Here is a 16,997-nt window from a genome sequence, read left to right on the forward strand (position 1 = left end):
TGAGAACACTAAGTCCAAACAGATGCAGCAGTTAGGATTCTGCTTTTAAGAACATCCTTCCTCCTGCTAGTTGTTTGCTCTAGTCTAATGTGGTAAGAGCTGGGGCTCAGCCTGTAGAACTGAGCACCCCTTCTAAAGCACTGTGTCCTACCCTCTTGTTCTTTCCACTTTCACCAGCTAAATTGACCAATTTGCATGGCTAAGCCTTTCCCTTACTTGTGGGATTTTTCTTCTCTCATTACAGCATGTTCATGGTCAGCTGTTGCTGTATTTTTTTCATTCCTTAGGTTTGATCTATAATGTGCTGAGCGCTTCTCACCAAAGGGTTGCCATAATTTCGCAGTGTGCACGTTACTCAGTAGCGTCCATGCGTGATACATGTGAATAGTCTACACCCTCAATTGCTTAAAATGAGGACTCATTTCTGCCTGGCACTGCAGAAAAGCAGCATACATGGTTGGCAGTAGTTCTTTGGCTATTAAATTGCCTTCTGTTTAGTGGTAGCTCTTTGTCTGGCCATTACATGCCTCATTAAATACCACTTTTTTCTAATCTTCCTCTGCTCTCCAGTGTCTGTGAATCATCTGTGGTTCATTTCAGGAGTTGAGAGCCTGCAGCTGATCAAATTTTTTCTGTTTTCCTTTTGGTATATATTGGCTATTACTGCCATAGCATTGATCTGCTATCTCTTTCGTATTGTGTGTGTTGGCAGCTTCTGGCAGTCTTGTTCTAGAGTGTCTTTCTGTATTACTTTTTGGTAGTTGGCAACATGAAATTCAATTTTTAGAAGTGCTGCATGCCATGAATTTTCCCTCTTTCTCTCAAAAGGAGTTCAGCATATCTCAAAATTAGGCAAAATAAACCTGTGGGGCTTGCTCTCGATAAACAGTAATTCAGCAAAATGATTGCTTTCATGCTGTTTTTGTTGTAGTGTGGAGTTTGTTTTGAGCAGTGTAATTAAATGGCACTTCATTAGCCTTCCTTCCTGGTTTTATTTTTTCCCCTTTCCTCTAATCCCTGGTGATCATGGTCACACACCTACAGATGTTGTAACGTCTGTTCCAGAATGGCATAATTCATGTAAATAAAATGTTCAGTCTCTAATAGTCTATCAAGAAGACTTGACTAATTTGGTGGCGGTGAAGGCATATATAACTTGAATTTGCTCTTTTGCCATCAGATGGCTTCTACTGGTAGGAGAGGTGTGCTTCAAAAGGCAGTGCATTTGGTGCTCTGTAATAAGTAAGGGATGCACCGTATGTTGTCTTGGAGAGTTGTGGCCTGCCTCTGTGTGATACTTAGACATATGTGTGTGTGTATGTATATATATGTACATTACACAGTAATACATAATATGTATACTAAGTTTTCACCAGTTCTTAAAGCAAATCATCTGCCAGATTTTCAGAAGAAGCAGATAAACAGATTTATGCTAACCACAAAAAAATTAAATTTAAATATTCTCCACCCCCACCCCCCCAATTCTTTCATTTTACTTTCTCTGTGATCATGGTAAATGAAAGTACTTTACATAGAATGAATCCCAGCCTAACTAATTTCTTTGGATATTAAGTAGATTTACAAAGTGTGGGATTGTTATCCCTCTATCTCTTTTCAAATCTTGGCAGAAATGGAAAAGGAGAAGGTAATTCCAATACAAAGGGAAGTTTTTCTTGCAGTATATTTCTTCGTATAAACCTTCCTTCGTATAAATTACTGTGGCGAGTCACGACACAGGGTCTGTATTCATGCACAAGCAAAGCTGAAGTTGTTTATTAACAAAAGATCAGCCTTAATACAGTCTGTCTCCTGAGCTAGTGGTTTTCCCTTCTCTCCGCCTCTGAATGTGTTCTACCACACTGCTCCTCGTATTTTATAAACACAGATAAGCGCGCTCTCCTGCTTCGGTGCTCCAGCTGTGCCCCTGACCTTCTGTCCCGCATATCAAGGCCTCAGTTCTGTGTTTTTTGTGGGTGGTTTTTCTATCCCACAGCTTGCTTCCAATAAGGGCGATGAGATCTCCGGTGCTGTCACGGGAGGCCACATTCACTTTCTCCACAAATTACTTCTGCTTGTGTTCCTTACTGTGTAGTTGTATTTCAGGGAGAGAATAACTCTGTATTATGTAGAATGTTCTCATTCATCCCGTTCAAGTGGTCGTTCTACACTTCGGGCCATGTATGTCGGGAATTCTGATATTACCAAAACTTGCCCCCACTCTGCCTTGTGACTGGCCGTGTTCACACTTCTGCTAGATAATTATTCAAAAATCCAAGAGAGGAGAAACACAAGGAAAAGTAACTTGATTTCCTGGGAGCCTTATACTTGCTACAAGACTGAAGCACTGCTGTCAAACCAGCACAATCTGTGCTGTCCATAGGAGTGTTTACAGCTGGCATAGGATATTCTTTGTAAGATGCCCACAGAGCTGCTGGGCACATTTCTTTTTTAACTTTATAAATTACTGAAATAATGCAGCAGTTCTGGAGTAACTGGTTGAACTGTTTTGACACTTGCTTTCCTGCTTTTTCTGTCTTTTAGAGAAGACTTTTTTTTTTTCTTCTGTGTGTTCTGGAGATTCTACAAGGAGGGTTTTTTTAGCTACAAAAAGTGTCTTCCCTGCCTGCTTCTTTCTACAAATTTTCTTTAATTCTGTGCAGCTTATCATATGAAATGAAACCAGAGGTTTGAATTTTCATATGCAGCCTATTCTTATATTACATAAGTAGTTTAAAGGAGAGTCAGTTTCCAGGGCGTCCCTTGTTCCTTCCTTTAACTGCTGGGAGCTGCTTACCAGGTGTACGATCGGGAGGTGGTTTGGGTGTGTGGTGAGCTCCCAAGCTAGGCTGCTGGTGCCCTGTCCTCACATCCAAGAGCTTCAGTAGAACAATACAAACTTCTGCTTCCCTCTGTGACCTGCTGGGGCTAAGAAAAGCGGTTGGGGATGATGTTTGCAATTTTCTTTTGTATTTGTAATATTTCTAGACAATGGACTTATTGCAGATTGAGAACCCAATACTGTAACAGTCAAAAGAACTTTTCTGTGGACTGGTTGGCTACTTTGTCTCCTTAGCATGCTGAGGGATCTCTTAAGGTTCCTGACCAGTTTTTGGATCTTCTCACAACTTCCATAGAGACATCTGCTGCTGACAGTGATTAGGACGAAGAAATTAAGCTAGGTAGACTAAAGCCTCACCTCATGTATTAGGTTTTTTCTTTTTATTTTTTCCCTTTTTTAAATCCTTTTAGTTTCAACCACACAAAGCTCTGCTGCTGCTTCAGCCAGAATACAACTGGAAGAGGCATACCACACCAACCAGGTGCTGTTGCAAATTTTATTTGTGGAAGAGAAATGTCAGAAAATTGGTGGCTTTGTAGTGCCTAAGCAAAATTTTGCACACCTTGAGGCTCACCAATCTGTAGCATATACAGAGCAATTAATATAAGAAGTTGCAAGCAACATTTTGTACAAATTGCATCAGAAGATGCTGCACAATGTTTAAGTGTGAAGGAACAAAGTTAAAAGAACTGAAGGTTTGAAAAATATGGAGTATTAGTAAGAACAAAGATATTTTCAAGAGGTTCAAAAAAAGTAAATGTGAAGTCAAGCACACCCTTATGTAGTTCGTGGCTCTTCAAAATCAAACCCAAAACCACAGTGTGCAGAATAGACTGTAAAAACTCAGCTTCTGTTGCAGGATACGGATGAGTACCTTTTACCTTGCAGGTACCTTGACTGCTTACATTTTTTCACAGAGCCTCAGGTGATTTCACATTGACTAGTATTACATATGCTTATATAGCAAGAAACAATGTCAGCTCTTGTTATGAATATAATTCATGAAGGTACTGCAATAAGAAGAGAAGGAAAAAATAGTTTCTTTCTAGTGAATAGAAAACAATGTTATCAAGTCATGCTTATATATTTTTATTTCTATTTTTTCATTAGCCTGATGGAGTATCACAGGAAACAAGGGAATAAGGCACACGTGCATGTCCAGCATAAGACTTTGTTGTTGTTTAATACAAACTGTATTTTGACATTTGGCTATAGCACACACTGACATTTTGAAGGTAGCCTTTGGCTGTGGGGAAAAAGAAATGTTGGAGATTTTGTTGGGTGACTATTTTGAGTGGTCTTACAGTCTCTTGTTTAATACGCTTTTGATTGCCAGTGTGCTCTGAACCTAACCCACACTGATGTGTCTATCACACAGAATAACAACAATAATAACAGAAAAACAAGTAGGTAGACTGCTGTGCCTATAGGCCCAGAGGAATAAAAAAGTGACAATCAGAATTTAGAATACATCCGGTACTGCTGTGTGGGTGCCAAGTTACTGCTGGCGTGTGAGGACCTCCTAACTCCCTGATTCCCCAGCCTTGGCCACGTATTATTTGTGGCAGTCTGAGCCCTTACTCCCATGAGAGAAAAGTCCTAAGCAAACGGGAAATGTAAATAAAAGTGAAGAAGTAACTTCTTCCTGGAGCAAGAGACACAAGTCAGGGCCATGCCAGCTGCTGAACCCTGGTTTCCTTCTGCATAGAGCTTCTTCCCTTGTGGTGATGAAGCACAACTACTCAGCAGTCCCTGCCAGGAGCTAGTCTCCGAGTTGTTAGTGCAGTGGATACCTTGAAATAGGTCTAATGGTATTCTTGGTGGGTGGTCTGTTCATAAAGGCACTTAAAGCAAATTTCATCTGCTCTTTCACACACTTCACCCCGCCTTACAGATGCAAAAAAAATTTCTTCTGTTGCCCTCCTTTGAGCCGTTATGTCAGATTTCCTTCACTCCCTTTCTTATCCCCACACTTACTATTCTCCTATTGGCTTTGGATCTTTCTTTTTGCATTGCAAGTTTTAGCCTTCTCTAACTTAAGAAGAAAAATCCTCAAACCTCCACTACATATATGCAAATAGATTAATTAGCTCCAGTTGCTTCTCCAAATCTTGCCTCATCTCCCTTTCATCTCTTAAGCTCTTTCTATGTTAATTTCCTCTCTGGTCACTCTCCTCTAGTTCCAGCCTAAATCTTCCTTTTCAGTCTCTTTCTGACACCTGGCACAGCATAGAAACTGTCAGCCGTGGAGCCTGTGCTCATCTCTTTCCAGGCAGAGCTCAGAACCCATATTTTATCCTCATCATCCTTGTCTGATCAGCTCCTTTACTTTGCAAATCTCTAGTCCTTCCTTGTCTTCCCTGATTCGTACCTCATTTCTAGACAACACCACCTAACACACCCTGAAGAATAGCTTCTATGCTGAGAGTTCACCTCTGCTGTGGAGCTGATTTCTCTTGGACATACTGGACCCTTAGCTTGTTTCTGACACCTTCCCATGGACCTCCGGTCTTCGTTTCAAATTGAACATGGCTAAAACAATTTCTGTTCCACTAAGCTTCTCCTGCTATCTCTCCTTTTCCTCACTGTAGACCATATTTTCACCTTATTTGTCAGGGCTGTGCCTCAGAGCACTGCTCTCCATCCTGGCCTTTCCTTCCAGCTTCAGTTCTGGACATTGTCATCCATTTCCTTGAATTCCTTCCAGTGCTTTGGCCTTGCCTCCATGAGAGTGTGGTTCTGCTGCACACAGTGGTGGGATATCAGGACAGGCAAAGAGGGAATCATTTCTTGGTATGACTTGTTGGAAATAATGTGTACAGGTAGGTTAAATCAAATATGCTTGGTACAATCCTACACAGATGGGATTAAACTAATATGAGATTATTTAAGATCTCCTTGACATTTCCTCCACCTTCGTCTCCTGCCTGGAATTATCTTCAAGATATTTTGTCTTCTGCGCATAACAATTGTCTCTTAGGATCAGACAAGAGTATCCTGTATAATTGCTTTTCCTGCAAGCTCATGAGCTGACAGAGGCTCGTTCATCCAGTTGGTACTGTATGTGTTTTGTGGCATTGTGGTAGACTATTTAATGCTACGGACTCTTATTAATTTGTCATAATTTTGCATTATATAAAACTAACTGGTCTGTTGACAAAGGGAAGCACTTCTGCAACTGATATTAAGCTCAGCTCCCAGCTTTAGAAGAACTAGTTATGTTATGAAGGTCTTGCTTCAAGAGAACTAATTTTATACAAAGCATTGGCCAGAGATAGCTTCACTGAGTAAAAGCCATCCCCTCGAGCTTTGGTGTGGTGGCTGCTGCTGCTATGTAGAACTATTTATAGATCCCTTTAAGTATTCAAAGGGTAAAGATGTTAATTAATCCTTGCAGATCCTTGTGCGGTAGGTATGTTTATAAGTCATTCTTGATAATGAAGGAACCAAGCCAGAGAGGTGAGGTGATTTGGCAAAGGCTATTCTATACTAAACGAGAACCCAGGCCAATATCAGAACTCTAGAGCCCTTGGCTCCAAATCAGGGGAAAGAGGTGCCTGTTTGCCATGAAATTCAAATATGTCAGTGCTTGCCCCCACCCCAGACTGGAATGCAAATTAGACATTTAAGAGAGAGGCAGGCAATCACACTATACTGGAGACCATGCCAGTTTAGCAATAGGGGCATGCTTAATTTTCACATCCTCGGCTGAAAAGAAAACAACCCAAACAAACAAAACAAAAACATGTAACATTATAAAAAACAAGTCTTACATTTCAGTCTGTAGGACTGATATAAAACGTGTCAATCTGTTTTTCAGCCCTCTATGGACTCTAAGAAACTGAATACTGGGTATTGAGATCATACTTTCTTTTTCCATTTACTGCAAAACCTAAGATTTTTTTACCTGTGGCATAAAGCTGCAAATTGATAATAATCTCTATGCAAGCTTTGCATTGGCATATGGGTTTTAATGGATGAATCATAATTCTTTTATCAACCTATCTGTAATTTACAGTTCATGCTTTTGTTGTTGTTGTTGTTTTTGCAATAGCATCACAGCATTATACAGCAACCAAATGTAAGGGTGATAATATTTACTGTTATTTCTTAAAGCTGCTGTTCAATCCAGTGGGAGATTTTGTCTGAGAAAGAATGGTGAAAAGTCAGGTCATTTAAACAGTCATTTGAAGCACGTAATCCTTTATTTTATTTCACAAAAGATGTGATTTGTAATGAAGAGAGTATATTCTGTCCTGAACTAGGTGAATTAAGGAATAATCCAGCTACCCTACTCGGAGGCTGCTATTCAAAGCCAATCATACAGTATTAGGCTTTGCTAGTTTACCTCAGAATTGGAGCACTTATTAATTTGATGCCTTTTTCTTTTTAATGTAGGTGTGGAAACAGTGTGTTATGTTTGTTATTCCAGGCCTTTGCCATTAAAATAATAATTTGGCATTTCAGGTTTGGTTTTTGTAAGTAGTTCTTATAATTTATTGAATAGAAGATTTGGAAATAACAAGACATATTGGTTAAGTCCTGGGACCCAGGTTTGGGAAAGCTGAGTGCCACCAGCTCCTGAGGCTGCCCTGCAACAGAGCTTTGGCCAAGGCAGCCCTCCCCTGGGATGTCTCGTTTCCGTTTTCTAGGAAATGATCAGGACTATACTGACCTCTGCTGACAATGGCCTTTGTGGACTAGTGAGTAAAGCTGCTGGGTATGGACTACCAGGTGGTATTAAAGATAAGTGTGGGGCTCCTCATAACCAGGTGTGTTTTTTAAGAACACCTACAAACTGCCTTGCCTGAATATGGAAGAAAGTCTCTTTTATCTAATGAACAAACACCTTTTACTAAAAGGGCTACTTCTTATATATAACTTCCCAAAAGCTTGTAGAGAAGGGAATCAGTGTCTCTGTTCCTTGTAGATCCCAGTGCACTAAAGCTGAGTACAAGCACTGTACCGAACAGTGTAATGACCTCTTAAAAAGAATACCCAAAGCCCAGTACACTTTTATTGGCCCTGAGTTAGATTTTTCACTGTTAGACTACCTAGTTTTGCTAGTTTCTTTTTGTCACTTAAAACTGGTCTTGCTCTGTCTTAGTTTTCGTTTAATGGACTTTACCATGGTTTAACCCCAGCCAGCAACTGAACACCACAGAGCTGCTCGCTCATTCCCCCACCAGTGGGATGGGAGAGAGAATCCAAAGAGTAAAAGTGCGAAAACTCGTGGGCTGAGACAAAGACAGTTTAATAGGTAAAGCAAAAGCCATGCACGCAAGCAAAGTAAAACAAGTAAATAATTCTCTGCTTCCCATGGGCAGGCAGGTGTTCAGCCATCTCCAGGAAAGAGGGGCTCCATCACACCTAACGGTTACTTGGGAAGACAAACACCATTACTCCCAACGTCCCCCCTTTCTCCTTCTTCCCCCAGGTTTATCCCCTCCCAACTCCTGGTGCACACCCAGCCTGCTCACTGGTGGGGTGGGGTGAGAGGCAGAAAAGGCCTTGGCTCTATGTAAGCGCTGCTCAGCTGCAACAAAAACATCCCTGTGTGTTATCAATGCTGTTTCCAACACAGATCCAGAGCATAGCCCCATACTAGCTGCTATGAAGAAAGTTAACTCTACCCCAGCCAAAACCAGCACGGACTTGTACAGTAAAGGTTGGCCAAAGGACATGCTGAAAAGCAAGCTGACTGAAATTAGTACTTTGGCAAGCCCTCCTCAGGCTGATATCCAGGCTGCCTGCTGTTTTAGTTGTCATTGCACTTACTGTCCACAGATGTGCTGGAAAGAAGAAAAAGGTAGTCATTGGGGTGGCTCCAAATCAACAAAAACTGAACTTCTAGACTTCCTTAGAATCGCAGGTGAAGAGAACAAGCAGGCTAACCTGTTCACAAAGTCTCTTTGGCCTTTCCCCTCCTCCTTCACAAGAAGATTCACTGGGGTAGCTTAGAGTGTCAATCCCTAGGTCACTAAATACACATGGGTGCTTTGCAGAGAAGTTTTCAAAGTGGAAATACAATTTTTTAAGTTTATTGTAATTTAACTTCAAAGTAGATATTTGAGTTGATCCACTTTGGGCTGAAGTTTTACTGAAAAATATATCTACATTGATTATGTGAAGAAAGCCAGCACAATAAACAATCCACCAAACGATCACTTTTCCCCTAAACCCAGAGAGAAGCAGAAATTTTGTGGCTGGACAATAATCTTCTATAAGCGTTTTGTATTCTGTTCACATCGGTACAGCAGCAGAATACAGCATTATTCCTCAACAGCTATCACGTTGCAAACTGCTCAGGATCTTCCCTGCTTTTTGTGGGGTTCCCACTGACGTGCCTGTGACTCCTCTCTAGAACCAACATCACTAACAACAGGAGAATTTAGATGAAAAACAGGCTAGGAGACAAAGTGGTATAAACGGCATTTCAGTTCCTTTTACCTTTCAATACTCAAATATACTTAGGGTTGGTTTGTTTGGTTTTTTTCCAGAAACTGTCCTATACAAAGGAAACAATGGGCAGGTGAGTATCTGTGTTTTCCTTGCATTTTATTCTGCCTGGAGATAACGGCAGGGCTGAGTTGTGACATTTTGTAACCTTTTCTCTTTTTCTTGTCAGCTCCTGCACCGATTGGTCATGTGGGTAAGTCATTTTCCCTTTTTAAAGCCTTGTGATCGGTCCTTTCTCCAGTTCTTGCTGCTGCTGGAGTTGATTTGTGCACTGAAGATGAACAAAATTCACCTTTGTGCAATAGGGCACATAGAGAAGTATGGTGGAGAAATCCTGTGGTTCTCCCATGTGAACCTCTCTCGGGCTGTCCTAGTATGCTTGACATGCTCAAAATATCTCAGCCAATCTGGGGCTTCTACTTTTGCTTAAGAATGTCATCACCTTGGTGGCCGTTGGGCACAGAGGCAGGCTATTTACCTGAAGAGGTTTACTGGGAAAATCCATTTTGGGAAAGAGGTATGTCCATAGTTACTTGTGTTAGTGTTCCGGTTATCCTGCAAACCTTTCCCAAAGACTTTAAGGTAGTCCTGGTCATCATTACAAAACACAGAGAAGTGGAATGTTTTTGAAATGCTTTTTAAAAAAACTTTTGAGAGGTGTGCTCTAAAAACACAAGGGAATTGGCTGCTTGGGCTCTTCACACTTTTAACATGGCAATAAAAACAAAAACTAATCTGGATTATGGCTTCTTTTTACCAAAGCAAACCTGAACTTGACCTGTTATTTTCATGTCATCTTTGAACTGAAAGGAAAACCAGCACAAATTATTATTCCTCCATTCGTACTCAGAACTTAATCTAAGCTGTTATTTTTAAAGCAATTAATACCCAAACAACCCAGTGATGAACTTGTCTGAAAAATTGGCAGATTCAATTCCCTGCTTTACTGGATGTATAAAGTTATGATAAATAGGAGTAATTCGTGTACTGGGAAAAGTAATCTCTTAACAGACTAAAAAAACCAAGCAAAAACCCCACACAAACAAAACCAAAACCAAACACCCCCCCACACCTCCACAAAAAAACCTAAACAACTTCCCAAAGTAGGTATCTTTATAATGATTTCATAACCACCACATTATATATTAAATTTAATAATGTGAGATAAGGGCAAAAGTGATTCCTAAGAGATTAGTTTCTCTCTACAGTGTTGAGCTGAACGCCCCTCTGACATAAGTACTCCCCGAAGCTTCCAGGTCAACTGGGTAGCATACATCTGTTCAGAACTTTCTTTACTAGAATGCAACATTGACCAAATTTTTTATATGAATTTATTTTCAAAGAGAAAATAAATACATAAATAAAAATCTTGTAAACTTTATGGGTCCGATTCTTTCTCATTAGCATCAGTCATTCTCTAGACTGGCTCTTTACTGAATGGAACCACATTTTATTTATCAGAAAATGTGTATTCAGAGATACAGTTATCTCAGTTTGAATGTTGAAGACTGAAAAAAAATCATCTTTCTGAAGAAAGTTTGTGTTTGAAAACTTACTGTATTCCTCTGTGTGATTATTCTAGTAGATGTGGAGATATATTAGAGGAATTAGAATCAACGCTAGTTAATCTAGAGTCCCTGCGTGCACTGGACTAAACAACCAAAGAATGCAAAAAGCCCAACATTTGATTGAAAGGTGGATCAGAGTGATTAATGTTGTACAAAAGTCATCTTATAGAGTGCTTTGTGACAGGCATTAAAGGGGCTGTAGTAGGCAATTGGCAAGCTTTACCCAACTCCATTCACTGTGGGGCTTTATTGCTCTCTCTCAAAAACATACTGCTTTTACTCCAGTATATATTACTTCAGATTGTTTGTAGTGTTAGGATGGGATCTTTATCACTGTCAGTTTAAACTTTGTTTTTACTATATAGCTTCCTTTAAAAGTTGTTGTTTGTCTTGTGCTTGGATGTGATAGCGAGTTATCGCATAAAGAGTGTGATACAAGACTGAACCAATGAGACAGAAACAGGTAGATTTGCTTTGGATAATGGAGCATCAGGAATAAATTAATATTTATTTTGGTGAAATGAAAAAAACCCAGAACCCTTATTCTAAGATAATTCTGAGCACCTCTGAACCACAAGGTTTAAGTAGTGAAGTTTGTAAGCCAGGGTCATATAAAGACATTGGCTGTGATGGGTAGAAGATGTCTCATCTAACTTCAGACATCCTCTGTCAAGAGGAGTGAGTGAGCCATCTCAGTATTGCCAACACCCAACACTATTATTTTCTGAAAAAATATACTAGACTTCCCAGTACACATCAGAATGAAATGAAGACCTTTTGAAAATATTCTGGGAGAAATGGGAGTAAGGACCTGACCTGGGATCACCCACAGTCCTTAAGGCACAGTGTGGGAAATCCGGCATCAAGCCCTTCCTGCACAGAAGGAGACGTGAGGGTGCTTCTGGCGTTTCCTGGGCAGTGCCATAGTCACCTGCTGACCGTGTGTGCAGAGAGGCTGGTCCAGTGCAGGGCGATGCAATGCTCTGAGCATGGCAGTATTGCCAGCCAGCTGTGCCATCTGTGTCAGAACAGGGAACCGACCTGGTCTCATGTTTCAGGGGATGGCAGGACTATTCTAAAGCATCAGCTTTACAGATCTAGCTGAGGCTCCCACATTGCCAGGGAAGGACAGGCTTCTCCAGAGAGTGCCTTGAAGCAGGGGTCTAACAGAGGTGCTCTGACTTGTCCTCTGGAGAACTGCAGTTTCTCTGATGACTGTGCAGAAGCATTTCAGTTTGTTTTCTACAGTATAGCCCAGGCACAAGAAACTAGAAGACTGTTTTCTTTTTATGAGCTTTGACCAATCTGCTTTTTCCTGTGAAAAAACTGGGGGTCCATTTCCTTAATTTGAGGCTGATCTGGAACAGAAGACAGACCCTGGATATCTGTTTGTTATTTTTAACTACTCTGCCTTTCTAGATTAAAGCAAAACTGTGCTGAAAGCTATAAACAGCTGTAGAATTGAAGCTGTGCTTTAATTCATTTAATGTGCCTTATAATCCTACCTAGATATCAATGCTGTGTTTCCATCTAGCTGGAAAAACCTGTGGTTTCAGCTAGTTAGATGCTAGGATAGTTTTAGTGTAGCCTACAGAAAGGTGGCTTGTATTTGTGTAATTTACTTCCCAGAATAACTCACAATCCGGCATTACTGACGATTGCATAACGGCAGGATGAAAGTTTGTTCCCGTAAGGCTAGTGCGTGCATTCACGTAGGTTAAATGCTCAGCGAGCTTGGCCTTTAACGGAATGGAGGGATTAAACTAAATACCACTGAGGAGAAAACCTCAAAGGGCAGGTAATATATGGGACATAATCCAGATGTGTATAGAGCAGCCCAGCAGACACTGTAGAGTTTTGCCCCAGTGCATGGTGGTGGGGCACTATATCAGCTAAAGACTTTTAATAATTGCTTTATTCAGTAGGTTATTGGGACTTTATGTAATGAGTTTTGCTCTTTTAATGTTGGAGAACATCTCGTGACAATAGGGCAGTTGTTTTGTCTAGTGCCTGTGGGGGGGTCAAAAGCCAGATCTTGAGAATCAACTGAAGGCAAAGTAGTAAAACAAAATTGTTGGAATAGAGAAGTATAGCTTTTGTGTCAGAGCCTTGCTTGAATACCATATGCACAATAGCATACTGAAGAAAATATAAGGAGTATGAGATAGTTGAAAAGGATGAATATAATGCACTACTTTTTCACTTCTTCAGAAGCGGCTATTAATGTCAAATGAAATAAATAGAAGCATGTGTCCTTTCTGAGTGGTGCGTTCTGATTCTGGACTCGCTGAAATCAGTGACAGTAAATCATGTCTGGACCTCCTTTGTTCTGTCAGTGTTCTCTGCTTTGAAATACACTGGCAAATTTAGGATCCATATTTCATCAGTGGTGGCAGCAACGGTTGATGATGTATCAACTCGAATTTTGTACCATTTATCTAAACATGCTTCATGAAAGAAAAAGTGTGTGTCTTCCATGCTGGGATCGATTCAGCTGTTCAGCAGTTCTGCCTGCAGCGAAGTAGAAACATAACTGAGCTCCTTTACTGTCTGCCTGTGGACTTGGCAACAGTATTGCTTGTTTCAGGAATTTTTGAGCATCTGCACAGCTTTACCCCATGTGAAGAGTTCCACACTGCTCCTCTTCAGTTGTATATTTTCTTTTGTGCTCCCTACTGTGAGGTAGCAAATGTGAAAGGTATGTCTTGCTTTAATTAAAACTAACAGAGGTAAAAATTGAAGAACTACCTAAAGGAAAATTAAGACAAACGCAAGTGTAATTCGAAAGGAAAAGAATCTGAATACAAGGCTCAGTCTTGCATTTTTGTACTTGGACAAAAATACTTCTGAAACTGCATACTTAATCAGTTCAATGACGTGATTAAAATATTTTAAAATGAGAAAATCAGACCATAAAATGCTTTTTCTTTCTTTGTGCAATATGAGCATTGAAATAATAATGTTTAAGAGAAATAAATTCTTGACATAGCAAATTAGACTTCAGGATATTCAAATTGATAAATAAACTGATAGATATCCAGAATGCGTAGTACAAATCTGAAGATGTTACCTTCTTCAACCACATAGTTGAGTTTGTGTTAAAACTTTAGGACTAATGGAGAGAAAAACATAACAAATAGCTTTATAAAATTTCATGGGTGGGTGAAATGGCATCGCTGGTGTCCCATTTGACAGGTGCAGAGTTGTATTTCTCCTTAATAGCACAGTATGGTTGCACGTGGAGAACTTGTTTAGGCTCTACATTTGCCTATGAGTCAATGGGACATTCCGTGCTTTGGTGGACTGGAACCTATTGAGTCTTTTCCTGACTGATGTCATGCAGAAGTACTTACCATGGGGTTTGAAAAAGGGGAATACAGGCTGTATTTATGAGCTAGTTTTGCTGTATTAATATGTATAGGCTGTCTCTGTTTGCTTCAGATCAACTTCTGAGGCCCTTATGGGTCTTACACCTGCCTGGGTCCAGGTATCTAACAGAGCCGTGTGATCTGAAACCAGTTGTTTCTGCCAAGGAAACACAGTGTAGTGTTGCTCATTCTGCTGCTTAGACATCTGCTTGTGCATATTCCTTCCTGCCTTTCCATACATACGTGTATGTTTTTATATTTTGCTTACTGCTCAGCCAAGGTGGTCCAGGGCATCACTCATGCAGGTAGGACAATAGAAATTACATTTCATGTGTATGTGTCTCAAATTCATAATAAGCTCTTGCTGGAATACAGTCCCTCCACCTGGAATAGCTTGCTTGTGTAGGTATAGTTACAGACTGGGCCCTGGATTAATCCTTGGGCGGGGGGAAATTCCCCAATATTTTAAATGGGGTGTCTGAAGGGGAATTTGAAGCTCTGTTTACCTTGAAGAGCACTGTGTTCAGGCAAATCAGTATATGCATTGTCATGTGCATTTTGAGTGGCTTCCTTAGAGATACCTAGTACTATTGCTGCTTTTTTAGGAGGTGAGTAGAGTGAGCATTTGAAAAATTAAAATGCTAAGGTAAAGTAGAAGGCAAAAAGAAATGGATGCAAAAAGAAAGCAAACCTCACCATTCTGGTAAAGCAATGAAAAAACAATGATGTTCTGCATAAAGCGAGGTAGGTTATAGCACAGATTCTTAAAACAGTATTTTTATCCTCCTGAGGAAAAGTGCTAACTGTTTATTTGACCAAATTCGGTACTTGACTGGTCTTGCTTGGTTAGATTGATTAGGGTTTTACTAGGTGTTATTTAAGCACTTGGCTTTTAATTTTCAGCCAGCTGTGAGCCAGAATTTTGTCAGAAAATTGGTTAGCTCTTGGGGGCTTGTATTTAAAAGCCCCTCTGTACCAGTAAGAACATATTACCTGGCCTTGACAAGCCTGTTACTGCTTAAGGTGATCGGTTTGCTATGCTCTAAATGACAGCTGCCTTATTCTCACCTTGTTTTTCAGCATTCTCACGGTTGCTCATGGCGCAGTTTGGTTTGTGGTTGCTACCACGTGGCTAACCCGGTGCCTAAGTTGATGCTACAAACCAAAACGCTCTGTCAGATGAAGAGCTGCTGATCATTTGAGTCAATCACAGTGAAAGTGCCCTGGGACCTTTGAAAAAATGGAGAATTTTATTTTGAACATCTATAACCAGTAATCCAATCTAGAAGTAGTGCTCCACTCTAGAAAACTAATTTTAGGCTTTTCCATTTGCACCCGAGTAGTGTGATTTATACCATACTATAGCATTCTGCTTGTTTTTTCTTGCCTGCTTTGAGGATTTTTCCTTTAAACACTCAAGCAACTTAGTTAAAATTGATCTTGCAGTACTGGGTGCAGGAGCCCAGGCGCTGGCCATGAGGGCTCCAGGGGCGGCCTCTGTAAGCAGAGGCCAGGGCTGCCTCATGCTGACACAGACGGTTCCAGCTGGCTCCAACTGACCCACTGCAGGGCATGGCGGAGCCCCACAGCCACGGTGGTGGCATTTCAGGGAAAGCATGTTTAAGAAAGGGCAAAAACACTGCATGGGGAGAAAGAGGAGGGAACAAAAAGAATGAGAAATGGTGGCACAGGGAATGCTGAGGAGGAGGCGCTCCGTAGGGGAGCAGGTATTCCCTGCAGGCTGTGAAGGACTCATGCTGGAGCAGGTAGACATTTCCTGAAGGAACCGCTGCCCCCACAAAGCCCACACCAGGTAGAGGAGTCAGGAGTGAAGCTGAGCCTGGGGAAGGGTGGAGGAAAGGTGGTGTTTTAATGTTTGTTTCTCACTACCCAAATCTATTTATATGCAATAAATTAATTTTCCCTAAGGCGAGCCTGTTTTGCCCATGGAGGCAAAGTTATTACTTATTCTGGTAAGCAATCTTCCTGTCTTTACCTCGGCCCATGAACTATTTCATCTTATTTTCTCCCCGTCCTGTTGCGAAGGAGTGAGAGAGTGGCTGGGCAGGCATTTGGCCCTTAGCCAAGGCTAAGCCACCACAGAACTGGGCCCACAATTCAGTTGGTCAGATAGCCTTTTAGGTCCTTTCAAGATGCCCTAAGTTACAGTACACATCTGCAGAAGGCTGACAGGTATGATGTGGGATCCGTGGGCGACCACTGCCTTCTGGAGCAGCAGCTGGAGGTCAGGAGTGCCCAGAAGCCCCTCAAAGTGTACTGGGCACTGACCCATGGGCAGCTGGATTGAATGCTGTGAGTCTGAGGTTGAGCTCAGAGCCTAAATTATTCTAACAAAGCAAATCATGTTTCTCACTGTCCCCTTCTCAAGAAAAGGGGGTTGATACAAGGCTTAGGTAATGCTTACATATGGGTTTGAGCACTTCAGCTGAACAGAAGGTTACAAATCCTGTAGCAGAGTTGTTTCACTGCACATCACTGCTTTTGTTGAGTTTTTACTCTGACCTTAGTTACACTAAAGTTTGTAATAAGTAAATCTGAGATCGTTTCAGTTCTCCTGAAAAGTAGAATCATATTTGCTTCTGAACATACCATCATTAAATATGATGCACTAAAATGCTTTATTTACTTATGCTGTAATTTCTGAGACTCTGGTATAAATGTTATCTAATGCCTATTGAAATCAGGAAGAGTAACGCATCCTTGGAGTTGGGTGTATTTAACCGGAAAATATTACATTTGACC

General features: G+C 40.9%; 1 protein-coding gene across 1 annotated transcript in view; it reads left to right on the forward strand.

Annotated features, from left to right (window-relative positions):
- The window catches only part of IMPG2 (interphotoreceptor matrix proteoglycan 2), a 61,948-nt gene that overhangs the window by 15,313 nt on the left and 29,638 nt on the right, over positions 1-16,997 (forward strand). Inside the window, exons 4-5 of the mRNA XM_075105200.1 lie at positions 9,340-9,371; positions 9,468-9,491. Of these exons, the coding sequence (XP_074961301.1) occupies positions 9,340-9,371; positions 9,468-9,491 (56 nt within the window). The remainder of the gene's footprint in view (positions 1-9,339; positions 9,372-9,467; positions 9,492-16,997) is intronic.

Source organism: Phalacrocorax aristotelis, chromosome 1 (assembly GCF_949628215.1).
Source record: "Phalacrocorax aristotelis chromosome 1, bGulAri2.1, whole genome shotgun sequence".
NCBI classification, from domain to species: Eukaryota; Metazoa; Chordata; class Aves; order Suliformes; family Phalacrocoracidae; genus Phalacrocorax; species Phalacrocorax aristotelis.